Genomic DNA, 15,511 nt, shown 5'->3' with positions numbered 1-15,511 from the left:
TACGACCGCAAAAAAATTTTGTGGTCGTATATTGGTATGACGTTGGCGTCGTCGTCGTCGTCGTCGTCCGGCGTCGTCGTTGTCGTCGTCGTCCGGCGTCGTCGTCCGAATACATATTGGTTTTCGCACTCTAACTTTAGTTTAAGTGAATGGATCTTTTTGAAATTTGACCATAAGGTTAAATACCATAAAAGGAAGGTTGGGATTGATTTTGGGGGTTATGGTACCAACAGTTAAGGAATTAGGGGCCAAAAAGGGGCCAAAAATGAGCATTTTCTAGTTTCCAGACAATAACTGTGGAACGGTGTATGGATCTCTCTGAAATTATACTACAAGTTTCCATACCACAAAGGGATGGTTAGGATTTGCTTTGGGGGGTTATGGCTCAAACCGTTTAGGAATTACGGGCAAAAAAGGGGGAAAAACAAGGTTGTCCTGGTTAATGGACAAATACTTTAGTACAAAACATAATTTAAAGCAGTGTAAGGGAGATAAATCAAATACATCATTGAAATTATCTCCCTTACACTGCTTTTAAATTATGTATAAAGTAATGGTTAATGAACAATAAAGATAATCTAAAACAGTGTAAGGGAGGTAATCCAAATACAACGTTTTGGTTACTTCCCTTACACTGCTTTTAAATTATGTTTAAAGAAATGCATATTTATAAAGGAAGACCAGTAAAAATATCTGCAAATGTTTTCATCTTTTTTTTTTACAAAAAAATCCATATGAAAGATTTGACACTATATTTTTATTAATTCTATTATAAAATAGATTAAGTTAGCACTATGGTAAATTTAAATGGGTAATTATGGTTGCAAACTCCATTGTAAATTTGAATTGAGATTATGACCATATCTTGAGGGAAAGAATTTTTTTGGGGGAAAAAGGGGGGGGGGATAAAAAGAAATTGTGGGGGGCCAATTTTTTCTCATTTCAGATTTCAGAAATTAAAAAGAATTATTCTTCAAATATTATTTTTTTTTCAAATTTCAAATATTGAAAAATTTCAAGAAGTAATCTTTAATTGCACAGTATGGCGCATTAGATTTGTAAAATCTTTGATCACATTTATTTATTTGTTATGCCGAATCTAACAGTGTATTTAGATTTTTAATTTTGGGTCCAGTTTTCAAATTGGTCTACATTAATGTCCAAAGGGTCCAAAATTAAACTTTGTTTGATTTTAGCAAAAATTGAATATATGAGGTTCTTTGATATGCTGAATCTAAACATGTATTTAGATTTTTGATTTTTGGCCCAGTTTTCAAGTTGGTCCAAATTGGGGTCCAAAATTAAACTTTGTTTGATTTCAACAAAAATTGAATATATGGGGTTCTTTGATATGCTGAATCTAACCATGTATTTAGATTTTTTATTTGTGGACCCTGTTATCTAATTGGTTCATATTGAGGTCAAAAGGGTCCAAAATTAAACTTTGTTTGATTTCATCTAAAATTGAATTATTGGGGTTCTTTGATATTCCAAATCTAACCGTGTATTTAGGTTTTTAATTTTGGGTCCTGTTTTTTAAATTGGTCTACATTGAGGTCCAAAGGGTCCAAAATTAAACTTAGTTTGATTTTGACAAAAATTTAATTCTTGGGGTTCTTTGATTTGCTGAATCTAAACTTGTGTTTAGATTTTTGATTATGGGCCCAGTTTTCAAGTTGGTCCAAGATAGGGTCCAGTATTTAAACTTTGTTTGATTTCAACAAAAATTGAATATATGGGGTTCTTTGATATGCTGAATCTAAACATGTATTTAGATTTTTGATTATGGGCCCAGTTTTCAAGTTGGTCCAAATTGGGGTCCAAAATTAAACTTTGTTTGATTTCAACAAAAATTGAATATATGAGGTTCTTTGATATGCTGAATCTAACCATGTATTTAGATTTTTTATTTGTAAGCCCCGCTATCAAATTGGTTCATATTGAGGTCAAAAGGGTCCAAAATTAAACTTTGTTTGATTTCATCGAAAATTGAATTATTGGGGTTCTTTGATATGCCAAATCTAACCGTGTTTTTAGATTTTTAATTTGGGTTCCGTTTTTTAAATTGGTCTTCATTGAGGTCCAAAGGGTCCAAAATTAAACTTAGTTTGATTTTAACAAAAATTGAATTCTTGGGGTTCTTTGATATGCTGAATCTAAACATGTGTTTAGATTTTTGATTATGGGCCCAGTTTTCAAGTTGGTCCAAGTTGGGGTCCAAAATTAAACTTTTTTTGATTTCAACAAAAATTGAATATATGGGGTTCTTTGATATGCTGAATCTCACCATGAATTTAGATTTTTTATTTGTGGGCCCCGCTATCAAATTGGTTCATATTGAGGTCAAAAGGGTCCAAAATTAAACTTTGTTTGATTTCATCAAAAATTGAATTATTGGGGTTCTTTGATATTCCAAATCTAACCGTGTATTTAGATTTTTAATTTTAAGTCCCGTTTTTTAAATTGGTCTACATTAAGGTCCAAAATTAAACTTAGTTTGATTTTAGCAAAAATTGAATTCTTGGGGTTCTTTGATATGCTGAATCTAAACATGTGTTTAGATTTTTGATTATGGGCCCAGTTTTCAAGTTTGTCCAAGTTGGGGTCCAAAATTAAACTTTGTTTGATTTTAACAAAAATTGAATATATGGGGTTCTTTGATATGCTGAATCTAACCATGTATTTTGATTTTGGACATTGGACCATAATAGGTAAATTAAAAAAATTCAAGTTCTTAGACCACATTCTTTCTGTGTCAGAAACCTATGCTGTGTCAAATATTTAATAACAATCCAAATTCAGAGCTGTATCAAGCTTGAATGTTGTGTCCATACTTGCCCCAACTGTTCAGGGTTCGACCTCTGCGGTCGTATCAAGCTGCGCCCCAGCGAAGCATTTTATTATTTTATGAAAGGCCATACACATTCAATTGTAATTGCATATTTTTAGCCTTTTTGACTTACAAAAATGGACCGAAAACTGTCCAAGCTGTTACCATAGCAACCACAAAATTTTATGCGGAACTTGATGTATATTTTGGCATATCTCAACGATTAGAACATTTTTACAAATTTTGAACCAATTCTGTGACATGTCATTTCCACATGATTTTGATGCTTACAGAGAATGACTCTTAAGATGCTATGTTCTGTCAAAGTACTCCATAATTTCAAAGTTACTTAAAGTTTTATCGTTTTTTACACATTATTTTAAAATTTTGAAATGCACTGTATTCAAGGAACAAAATAAAACTTTTGGTAATTTAAGATATATCAGAAAAGAATGTTTTCTTGAAAGAACTTTGTGTGTTTAGCATTTAGCCACATTTGTTTTCACCAAAAAACAATGTGAAAATGTAATCCATATGAAAAATTAAAGATTTTGTTAAGATAAACTGATTTTATACTGTTTATACAATAACATAATACATAGTACATACTTTTTATTTTATTTTACCTAAAGTCATTTATTAAAGGACTATTTCACAACAAATTATTGCTCTGTATCAATGTTTAAAATTTGGGCAATTTTATAGGCTTAGTGCACCTTATCATATTATGTATATCATTGATGGATTATCTCCCCTGAGAAACTATTTTATTATGTTAACTGTAAAATCTTCCATTATCAAGCAAAGAAAGTAAATTGTTCAATGAATTTCATTTTTTTACATGTGTTTTTTTAATTTAGAATTCAAACAATGCTATATTATAGGAACAACAACACAAGTACTACAAGCTGTAGTAAAATTACTTTCTCTTTTTTTTCAGAAAAGATGTGATATTTTATGTTTGAATTCTGGTGTAGATTACAGACTGGAAACACTACCCTCATCAGGAAAAGTTTATTTTTTGTATGTTGAAAAAAAGATAGACAACAAATGCAACAAAACCTTTAGAATGTTATCTTAAGCAAAATTTGCTTAGCCATATGGCTGTTTATTCAACTTAAGGAATCTAGATGAAGTGTTTTAACTAATTAAATAATATATACATTATGGGTAAATCAGGACTTTCTGCATATTTTAAAATGTAATATTTTGATGCTATACATACCCAGGCTTATATATACTTAGTTGAGCAAGGCTAAACAAATTTTGGAAGCTTTTCTGCTAAAAAATCATATAATTCGTGTGAAACATGAAAACAGATTTTGTGATCAAAGGGGGCATACATCCTTTACACCCCCTGCATCTGGGAGAAATATGTGATGAAAAGAATATGATATGGGTTTTTTGCCATGTCACATCCCATATCAACCTTGACAAATATAAGACTGGTCTGATGTCTTTGGTTGTTGTTGAATGTGATATAAAAAAAACAAAGATAATGTTATTAATTAAAATGCAATCTTGAATGTATATATTGAATTGGTCAGTGGCAGAAAAAAATCCTTTTTAAGAAAATTTTGTTATATTTCAAACATTCAAACGACCATAAGATATTATCAAAGCAATCTTTTAAAAAAACGCTGGGAAAAAATTACATTATAATTTCTAGCCTTCCATTAGGGACTTAAAGCATGTTTTTTTACTTTAAAGAACAAGTGATGTTGAGATACAGACAGAAGTGGATATTATATTTCATGAAATAGCTGCTACTGAAAATGATGGTAGGTATAATTAATATTGCAGTATTTTTTATCCATGGGAAATAGACACCTAACCTCAAATGAAAAAAGGGGAAAAAACACCGGGAATGAATTGCTAAGCATGACTCGAGTGCCCCCATATGTAAAATATGAAAACCTTATTTCCAATACCTATGATATGTACACAAAAAAAATAGATGATAATTGTCAAATATATAAGAAATATGTTTATGTTATTCTGTACATCAAAAATAAATTTGGTGTAAGGATACATTTAAGAGACTTACAATCTCCTTTATAATTAGGTCACCCTGACACTACTTCTATTCAGTAAAATTTTAATGTCCAAATTCTTTTCTCAGATTCATATTGACCTTCATTTTGGTCCGTTTCACACTGAAGTTTATTTCACTTTCATAATTTTTTTTTTTTTTTAACTTGAATGACATATCAATGACATTTAGTTATTACTTTTTAGTTCTGTTGTCTTTACTGGATAACTATCTTCCAGATATCGCTCACTGATTCTTTTTATTAATTATACCCCACGCAAATTTTTTGCAAAGGGTATAATGTTTTTGACCCGTCCGTCCGTCTGTCTGTCCATCAGTCCGTCAGTCCTGTTTCTTGTCATCGCAACTCCTCTCAAACCACACAACAGAATTTCATGAAACCTTTTCAGATAATAAGGACATACTATGTAGTTGTGCATATCGACAGGAAATTACGATTCAATTTTTTTTCTAGGAGTTACGCTCCTTTGAACTTATTTGCTTCAATGTACTTCTGCAACAGTTTGTCATCGCAACTCCTCTGAAACCACACAACAGAATTTCATGAAACTTTGTAGAATAAGGACATACTATGTAGATGTGCATATTGACAGGAAATTATGATTCAATTTTTTTTTCTTACACTTATTCTATTTCTCCAATGACAATGTGGGGATGTGGGGTATGTGAGCGCGCTCACTAAGGTTCTTTATAATTTATTTTTAAATAATTAGTGATAGCAATATTGCATCAATGATTCTGGATGTCACAATTTGACAGCATGTTTTTGTTTTACTTGGAAACTATATTTTTTCAATATATTATCATAATAAATTAATTATATAAACTTATGATATTGATGGTCAGTTAATTAATTGCACTTTTTAATTCATATCAATTTTAGTTGAACGATCGAAAGTTTTAGAAGTGTTTGGGCGTCAATTGTTATTACCAAGAACCTGTGGTGGGTTGTTAGATACAACATTTGATGACATGTGTGTAAAGGTAAGGTTTTTATAAAAGACTCACTTTGAATTAAACTGTTTTGTATTATATAAAGCTTTGCCTATCTAGAACATAAGTTTTTACTGTTGCAAATTGAGTTTACCAGAGCCATGTAGGTGAGCTAGATGAACAGATATTTATGACAGCAAAACAATTTTTCCATAGGCCAAGGTTAGAACATTTAGTTTCATTATTATTTTGTTGTGAAAATCTAATACTGTGAATTAGAAGACATATTACAAGCATCCTTACACCAAATCCATCAGTTTAAGTCATTATTATTCGTGATATACCTATCTTAGTGAATTTCCTTGGTAAAGGTTAATCACAAATTTAAATGTCGAAGTAAATACAGATTTTTTTATAGGCAGACTTTGGTGCAAATCATGAAATCAAATTTCCTTGAAAATATAAGTTTTCCTCAATCCACAAAAATTGGTTCCCATGAAAATAAATTAATCCACAGTAAAACAAAATTTCTTTAAAATCTTGTTTTCTTCTTTTGAAACTAAAACAGAAAAATTAACTTCTACTTCATTTGGTCTCTGTTGGAGAATTGTCTCATTGGCAATCATACCAACGTCTTCTGATTTTATAAAGTTGTGAAGACAAATCTTTGGGGTACTGTTTGCAACATCAACAATTTTTACAGGTTTTGATTAGGTCAGTTTAACAAATGATACTTTCCTTTGATGTACTGTAGGTAAAGGTAAAATGGATCAGGATTTGAAGATAGTGTGGAAAGCTACTAGATAAATATAGATTTTACCAAGATTTGATGCATCTTGTTAATACAGCCTTACTTTAGACAGATCAATTTTTAAATTAAAAAAAAAAAACAAGAGTTACCAAATGGAGAAATGTCATATCCCCTGACATGTAGAGAAAAAATCTGTTTCTTTAATTATATTTAGACTATATATATATTAGCACAATTTGTATGTCAATAAGATTGAAACCATTGATTGATTCCTTATAGGAGTTATTGCCCTTAATTGAAAATCTTTAACTAACTTTAACATGTATGCCTATTATCATAAAAAAAGCCCTACCAAAATGCCAATTTGTTGAAACCATCATTTGATGACAATTGAAAATTGTTTGTCTCATATCTGGAAAACTATAATAGTAACACAGAAATTGTAAAAAGCAAAACCTTAAACTTAGCATAAACTTAATGATGCCCATGCAATTTTAAATAGTGTTTTTTGTCAATGAAGACCCTTCTGCCCAGAGAATCTAGTTGGAGTCTAGAAAACAAAAAAAATAAGTTTATACTTTTCAACTGAGGTTCAATTTGCAAACCGCTGACATGAGGTCAGAAATCCAGATAAAAATTACCTGTAAATTATTTATTTGTCTTCCTCGGCTGTCACATGTACTCAGATTTTTTTTAAAGTAAATTAAATTGATCATTTCAGGCTTTAGGTGCTGTAGATTACTTAGAAATAAGTAAAGAATTTCATACTGTCATCCTCCGTAATATACCACAGATGACACTACGCCAGAAGTCAGCAGCAAGGCGATTTATAACAATGGTTGATACGTTATATGATAATCAGGTAAATTATAAGATGTTTTGTTACTAGTATATGATATTTTGAAACAGTTTTATACTCCTAACACCAAGAAGGGATATACTTATTTGCCTCTGTTCATCTGCTCTATAAAACTACAAATCAGAGATTCATAAAATTTGGTATCAAGTTTTATGTAGGCATCCTATATCATGTGATGCATTTTCACATCCATTACACGTCAACTTCCTGTTTAGCGAATACTTCTATGGGGTATCATTGGTGAGTATTGCTCACAGCATATCTTGTTTCATTTTAATGAACGTTTGAAACCTATAGCAATTACTGTAAATTCAGAAATTATTGCGATGTTTTTATTATGGCGAAAAAATACGACAGGGTTATAATCGCAATAATTTAAACTCGCATTTTGAAATTTTTTATATGAATTAAACAGGAATTTTCTCAATATTGCAAAAATTAAAATCGCATTTTAGTCTAAAATGACAAAATCGCAATAATAAATGCACGCAATAATTTCTGAATTTACAGTAATTGTAGGGAAAGGAAATATGTGTAAGTGGATGACCCTTATTCCCTGCAACTACAAATCACAGCATCAGGAAGTTTGGTTCCAAAGCTTATGTAGATCAATAATGCCCTCTGATTCTGTCAAGTTCCTGTTTAACATGTACATGTACTTCCCATGAAAGCAGTATCAAAATAAACTGAGAAATTGCAGGTTTCTTGGTTTGATAAAAGTTGTTTATAATCCTCATTTATGCATAATCCTTACACCCTTTTTTGCCAAGGGAATTCAGGTATTTCAAGTGGTATTTGGTCATTTGGGTCAATATCCCTTATGCGCCTTGAATTGAGGTACTCAAGTATAGTATGTTGAAGAGCAGAGGACCATAGAATAAAGGTGTATAAACTATAGAGTTATTATATGTGAGAAAGAAGTAAATTTTCATAGCACTTATTGTGTGAAAGAAGGGATTTTTTTACCTCTAGAAGCCGCATCACAAAGGGCTTTTGATGCTAAATTACAGAAAACAACTCACATTTGGTATCCCCAAAATTTAACCACAATGTGAAAATGTCTCAGCTTCAAAACGAGCCATCATTCATATCCAAGTTTACGATATGGGCAGAGGCTTTGAGGAAAAGGGTACCATTACCGCCTTCCTGAAATTAATTGCACATCTTGATCCATTTGTGGAATTTCCATGGAAAAAAAAAAGTTGAAAATGTTAATAAATAATTTAAGAACATTTCATAATTGTTAAATAAGCCCAAATCACCAAAAGACAATACAAAAGCTGGAAAGTACATGTAAATCACAAAATAAATTGGATGTGAGTGTGCAGAAATCCTGTGTTAGATAGATATTACAAAAGATTACAATTTTGAAAGTTACGATAATTCTGTATACATAGTTATACAGAATACTGTTTATTTTATTCAATCCTATAACATTTGAAGGACATTTGGTTATAGAAAACACCAACAGCTGTCTGGAACCAAATCTTATTGTAATATTGATTACCGTAGGCACACCTGAAGAAACTTGCAATGAAGCATTATATTTTGACATTTATCTTTAAATTCTTTTTTAAAATTGCATAATAATATTGATTTATAGATAAATTATTAAAATAATAAGAGAATTTGAAAAGAAATTTAAATAAATGGGGAATGTGTCCATGGGACACAGATAATGCCCCCGCTTGCATATAATGTTATAAAGGGACATAACTCAAGATCTGTAAAAGTGACGCTACCCAAATATGTACTTGATCTGAGTTTTGTGGTAATAAGCATTGTGTATACGTTTCATAACACTTAGTTGAGGCAAACTTAAGTTAGAGAACGGAAACCAAAAATTAGCAATTTTTGGATTTGTAAAGGGCATAACTCTAGAACAGTGAAAGTGACGCCACCAAAATTCGAACTTGATCTGTGTTTTGTGGTAATTAGCATTGTGCATAAGTGTCATAACATTTGGTTGAGGCAAACTAAAGTTTTACCAATTTTTATACGACCGCAAAAAAATTTTGTGGTCGTATATTGGTATGACGTTGGCGTCGTCGTCGTCGTCGTCCGAATACACATTGGTTTTCGCACTCTAACTTTAGTTTAAGTGAATGGATCTCTATGAAATTTTACCATAAGGTTCAATACCTCAAAAGGAAGGTGGGGATTGATTTTAGGGGTTATGGTACCAACAGTTAAGGAATTAGGGGCCAAAAAGGGGCCAAAAATAAGCATTTTTGTAACTTCCAGACATAACTTGTGTGTTAGTGTATGGATCTCTCTGACATTGTACCACAAGGTTCCATATCACAAAGGGAATGCTGGGATAGATTTTGGGGGTAATTGCCTCCAAATTTTAGGAATTAGGGGCCAAAAAGGGGCAAAAAACAAGCATTTTTCTAGTTTCATGACAATAACTTGTGTTCAAGTGTATGGATCTCTCTGACATTGTTCCACAAGGTTCTATATCTCAAATTGAATGCTGGAATTGATTTCGGGGGTAATTGCCTCCAAATTTTAGGAATTAGGGGCCAAAAAGGGGCAAAAAACAAGCATTTTTCTAGTTTCATGACAATAACTTGTGTGTAAGTGTATGGATCTTTATGAAATTGTACTACAAGGTTCCATATCACAAAGGGAAAGCTGGAATTGATTTTGGGGGTAATTTCCCACAACGTTCAGGAATAAGGGGCCAAAAAGGGGCCAACAATAAGCATTTTTATAGTTTCCAGACAATAACTTGTTCAAGTGTATGGATCTCTCTGAAATTGTACTGCAAGGTACCATACCACAAAGGAAAGGCTGGGATTGATTTTTGGGTTAAATCCCTAGAAATTTGAGGAATTAGGGGCCATAAAGGGGCAAAAAACAAGCATTTTTCTAGTTTCAGGACAATAACTTGTGTGCAAGTGTATGGATCTTTATGAAATTGTACTGCAAGGTTCCATATCACAAAGGGAAAGCTGGGTTTGAGTTTGGGGGTAATTGCCGTAAATGTTTAGGAATTTTGGGCCAAAAAGGGGCCAAAAAATAAGCATTTTTCTAGTTTCCAGACAATAACTTTTGTTCAAGTGTATTGATCTCCCTGAAATTGTACAGTAATCATACATGTGAACCTCCCGAAGGGAATACAATAATCCCGTTTTCAGGGGTCTCCTCCCGACCTCCCGTTGAAGACAAAAAAATCCTGTGTATGAAATATTTCAGCCCAACATATCTGGTGTAACTGACATTACCTGAAGTTATATTTTACCCGTAAATCAATTAACATGATAATTATATGGCTTCACTTGTCACCTTGGGTGTCAAACATACTGGTAATCAACGATTTTTACATCAGGCTAACTGCCGTTGTGTAATAAAACTTTGTATATTTATAAATGAATGTTGGGTTACTTCCCTTGATTTATCCTGTTTTAAGTTACTTTCCTTTAAATAATGTAAATTTTTAAAAGAATATAAATAAAATATAAATTGAACAAATAATCATAAAAGGATGGTAATTAAATGATTTTAAATGTCTTAGGACAAATAAAAAAATAATAATTTGAAAATTATTTGAGGGTTCTATACTTCCTTTCAAGGCTTAAATTGAAATTTATATATTAACTATGACCCATAAATCCAGTTTGAATGTGTTACTTATCATGCATTAAAAATCAACTTGCATAAAGATTAAAATAAAAGATCTACTTGCAGATAGATAAGCAAATATTCTGATTGCAATGAATATTGGAAAAAAAGATATGACCTAAAAAATTTAAAGAACATACTTAAAAAGAAGAATGTTAGATTGAACAAGTTGAAAGTTTAAAAAAGATAGAGAAAATTTATAAGTACAAGGGTACTATAAACATAATACATTCGGATGGAAAGTTGAAGAAAGCACACTTTAACAGACAATTTCTACAGCACACGGTTACATTTACGACAGAATTTATGTCGATTAAAAACCTCCTGATCTGAGTCCTAATCTCCTGACCAAAATTTCCCAAACTCCTGATCATAGTTTCACAGTCCATCATATGTACTGCAAGGTACCATACCACAAAGGGAAGGCTGGGATTGTGTTTGAGGGTGATGAATCATAAGGGGGTTCAAAAAATTTTGGGGGGAGGGGGATTTTTTTTTCCTTTTTTTTCTTTGAAATTTTCCATTTTAAATTGGTTATTTCTGATTTATATATAAAAGCAAATAATAATGATATGGTTTGAATAGATAAATTAAAAATTTTTAAGTTCTTAGACCACATTCATTCTGTGTCAGAAACCAATGCTGTGTCAAATATTTAATTACAATCCAAATTCAGTGCTGTATCAAGCTTGAATGTTGTGTCCATACTTGCCCCAACTGTTCAGGGTTCGACCTCTGCGGTCGTATCAAGCTGCGCCCCAGCGAAGCATTTTATTCCATTTGTAAAGGAGCATAACTCTAGAACGGTAAAAGTGACACCACCAAATTCAAACTTGATCTGTGTTTTGTGGTAATTAGCATTGTGTAATAAGCTTCATATTATTTGGTTGAGGCAAAATTAAGTTAGAGAACGGAAACCAATTATGGGACGTACGGACGGACGTACGGAGGTACAGACGGACAAGGGTAAAACTTAATGCCCCCTCCGCTACAGCAGGCACATAAAAAAACAAGGTAGATGGGGAAAAGTTGGTATCTAATTTGTGCAATCAACTCCTACAGTTTGCAATACAGATCTGTGAAACTTCACAGAAAGACTGCACATGTGTTGAAGTTGTGCACCTGCAATTCTGGAATTGTTTCAGGAATTTTTTTCCCATTTTTCCAGACTTGGTCATTTTTAGCAAAATTTATTAGGAAGTTACTAGTTCTGTGTAATCATCTTCTACAGTTATCACCCCATCCTTTTGTAGGTACGGTTAATATGTACTGCTGAGAAAGAGCCTAAATATTTATTCCAGTCCAGTGCTATAAGTCAGCAAGATTACGAATCTAATAGAATGCTTATGGATGATCTAGGAATACAAGAGGTATGTATAGATTATTTACAAAATTTTTCTGGGATTTAAAGTGAGATTTAGGCTACTGTTTTCGTCAGCATCCGTGGAGTCAACAATTTATTATTTTGTGATCAGGTCAGTTTAAGGGGGACCACTAGTGGAAGGTTGATAATATTTGGTATGTAGTTGTATTAGCATTGAGGCATTTCATTTCTACTTAAGTTATTTGGCCCTGTACATTCAGTCATGGTTCATTGACTTTGAATGTTTTTCATATTTTATATGTTCAAGTATTGCCATTTTAATTTCAACAATGCATTATACTATCAAAATTACATAGAAGCGAGACAAATCTTTGTCAACAGTCTATGTAATAATATAATGAATAGATAAATATCTATTATACCACTGAATTAAATGTGATACAATATTTTTCCATTGAGACAGTCAAATTTTCAAATGTAAAATGCATGGCTTGTGGAGCTTTTTAAATATTGAAAATTAAACTGTCGAGAGTGGAGAAATATTGTATTACACGAGATTTAGTGGTGGAATCTGTTTCTCTAATGATTTTTTGACAGTATGTAGACAAACTTGTTCACTTATCTGCAAAAAGATGTGTTCTTATATGTCAGGCATGGTCATTTCTTTTTTTTTTCGTGACATTACAATCGGAATTCAGAGGAAAGTAAATTTGATGTCGTATTTGAATTTTGACCAATGTAAAACGGAGATCAAACCAATCACAAGTTGATTATAAAAAAAATAATCAGCTGATTGGGAAAAGTATAAATCGTGCAAGAATAAGAAAATATTCCTATTAATAGCTTGCATCTGTAAAAGCCATCCACTTACATGTTACAAATAATAAGTAATAATTTTTATGTATATAATTATGGCTAACTGGGATATGTGATTCAAAATAATGGCAAGGGTAGGATGGAGTAAAGTCTAAAGAAATAAGGTTACAAGGACTGTCTGTCCAGCAGTTAGACCTGTGCTAATGGCTACAGATCATGCCCTTGTTATATCAATGACAGTCAAAATTAGCAGCCCTTTCTTTTCATCCACCCAATTTTCAGATCTGTTGAATTTTTATAGTTTTACCGTCAAACTTCTTCATATCCCATCATGTGCATGTTACATACAGCAACAATAATCATAATATAAAATGATTTATTTCTTTTATAAAAGTACCATGTTGTAAATGCATATGTTTTAGTTAATATTAACTTTTTGGTTAGTTATTATATATTAAAATTTGTTTTTTTCTTTCCAGCAATCAGACTTGTCACAAGCTAGTATATTTACTGGAGAAGAGGAATTGTTTGCATTTGATAGGACAATATCACGACTTACAGAAATGCAAACAGAAGAATATTGGGGACACAGAGATCCAACAAAAAACTCTTGATGATGGCTTAATTTAGGAAATATATTGTGATATTAGTACCTCATTATGCAATAGTTGCTGTTATGTGATCCAAAGGGTAATGTTAGTTTTTCTCATCACTTGGCATTCATTGTCCATCCGTTAACATTTAAAAAAAAAATGAAACTCCGAAATTATGTGTCCAATTTGGACCAAACTTCACCTGAATCTTCTTAGAGAGTTTACTTTGTTTTTTTAATTTTTTTTTATTGTATTTCAAGCTGATTTATCAGTGTTATGAACGTTTAATTATACTTTCATAGTTTTGTTTAGCCGAAAATATTGTCCCTGGCAAAATTGACAGTTTCCTATTTTGCGTTACGAAATTCTGCCAACATGTGGCATTCGAATAACATCTTTTGTTTTCCAGTTTGTTATTAATACTACATTTCTGTAGTAACTGCATTTTACCTGCTTTATATTCCCAAATCGGCGCAAAGTCGGATGAAATTGTCCATTCCTTCAATATAATCCAATGTTTACGTATTCGCTAGTTTTAATACACACAGTTAACCTTAACCGGTAGTGACCTATTTTCTTACACGCAAGGATAAGGCGTGCTAAGTATTATAAAAAGGGGATTTTCCGAATAGCAAAACGAATTTGAACTGATCTTTACAGAAACTTAATAGGTAAATACTTCACGCACGAAAATCACAGAAAACCGTTAAACATATTGTACTTTCATTCTTTGTAGTAATTTAAAGTTATAATAATAATTTCTATTTCTTGAAATAGTAGTTTAGTTGTTATTTTATTTAGAAAACTTGGCTAAGGTATTTCGAAAAGCTATTGAATAGAATAAATATCTAGAGACTAAAGGTATTGTAAGAAAGATTGAGAACAATCTTTACAATCAGCATGGCCCCCCTTAAGTAATATAAATAAGAAATAAGGGTTAAGCAGTTTTTATTGCTGTCCCTTTTACTTTGCTGACAATTCAGAAATTATTAAGAAAATTAGGTTCCAACTCCCCCACATAAGTATCAATCTGGTAAACCTGCTTTACCTAATACATGTAACACCTGTTGATTATTCAAGAAAAAGTGAAGTTTCTTCTATGTTATGAATTATCCTTGCAAAAATTAGATCATATTTACAATATATTAGTATACCAGTTTTTAATGATATTTGAGCTTGGTTCTGTTAAGATCACTTTTGACCTAACTACAGATATGGGATTTAGAATTTCATGCTAAGTAGTTGTTTTTAAGCAGGATTAGGCTGGGTATGAGGAACTCCTGCCTAAATTTCTTCTGAGTGGGAACCCTAAAGGGGTTTACTACATTTTAAATGCTCAGGTTGTGCCAAATAACATATTACATTATTACATATTTGTTTCTTGGCAGCATTATTGAGTGAATGATGTAGACCATATGGAAATTACTGAAAATAGCATGTCATTTGAATCCTATTACCAGTTTGAATCAGACCATTCTGTGTCCTTCATGGTAAAATTTTATAAGTGTGATAAATCTGGTGAGCATTTCAGGCTCCTTGGAGCCTCTAGTTTTATTTATTTTGAATGAAATCTTGTACGATTTTAATTGTTATTAGAATTTTAATAAATAATTTTTAAGCAGATTCTCTGTATGAAATTGTTTTTGAAGAACACACTTAGTCTTAGATAAATGATATTTTTTATTAGTTGTTATTGGCTTTGAAATAGCTGTCAGTAACTGCAAG

At 31.7% G+C, this 15,511-nt stretch overlaps 1 protein-coding gene across 2 annotated transcripts in view; it reads left to right on the top strand.

Annotated features, from left to right (window-relative positions):
• The window catches only part of LOC127724689 (AFG1-like ATPase), a 37,267-nt gene extending 21,858 nt beyond the window's left edge, over positions 1 to 15,409 (top strand). For both annotated transcript variants that reach the window (XM_052231744.1, XM_052231745.1), the window contains exons 8-13: positions 3,771 to 3,853; positions 4,541 to 4,611; positions 5,767 to 5,867; positions 7,289 to 7,429; positions 12,307 to 12,423; positions 13,673 to 15,409. In XM_052231744.1, the coding sequence (XP_052087704.1) occupies positions 3,771 to 3,853; positions 4,541 to 4,611; positions 5,767 to 5,867; positions 7,289 to 7,429; positions 12,307 to 12,423; positions 13,673 to 13,807 (648 nt within the window). In that variant the 3' untranslated portion in view covers positions 13,808 to 15,409. The remainder of the gene's footprint in view (positions 1 to 3,770; positions 3,854 to 4,540; positions 4,612 to 5,766; positions 5,868 to 7,288; positions 7,430 to 12,306; positions 12,424 to 13,672) is intronic.
• The last annotated feature ends 102 nt before the right edge of the window (positions 15,410 to 15,511 follow it).

Source organism: Mytilus californianus, unplaced genomic scaffold (assembly GCF_021869535.1).
Source record: "Mytilus californianus isolate M0D057914Y unplaced genomic scaffold, xbMytCali1.0.p SCAF_14, whole genome shotgun sequence".
NCBI lineage: Eukaryota > Metazoa > Mollusca > Bivalvia > Mytilida > Mytilidae > Mytilus > Mytilus californianus.
The sequence above is the reverse complement of the archived record's forward strand: the minus strand, read 5'-3'. Positions and strand labels throughout refer to the sequence as shown.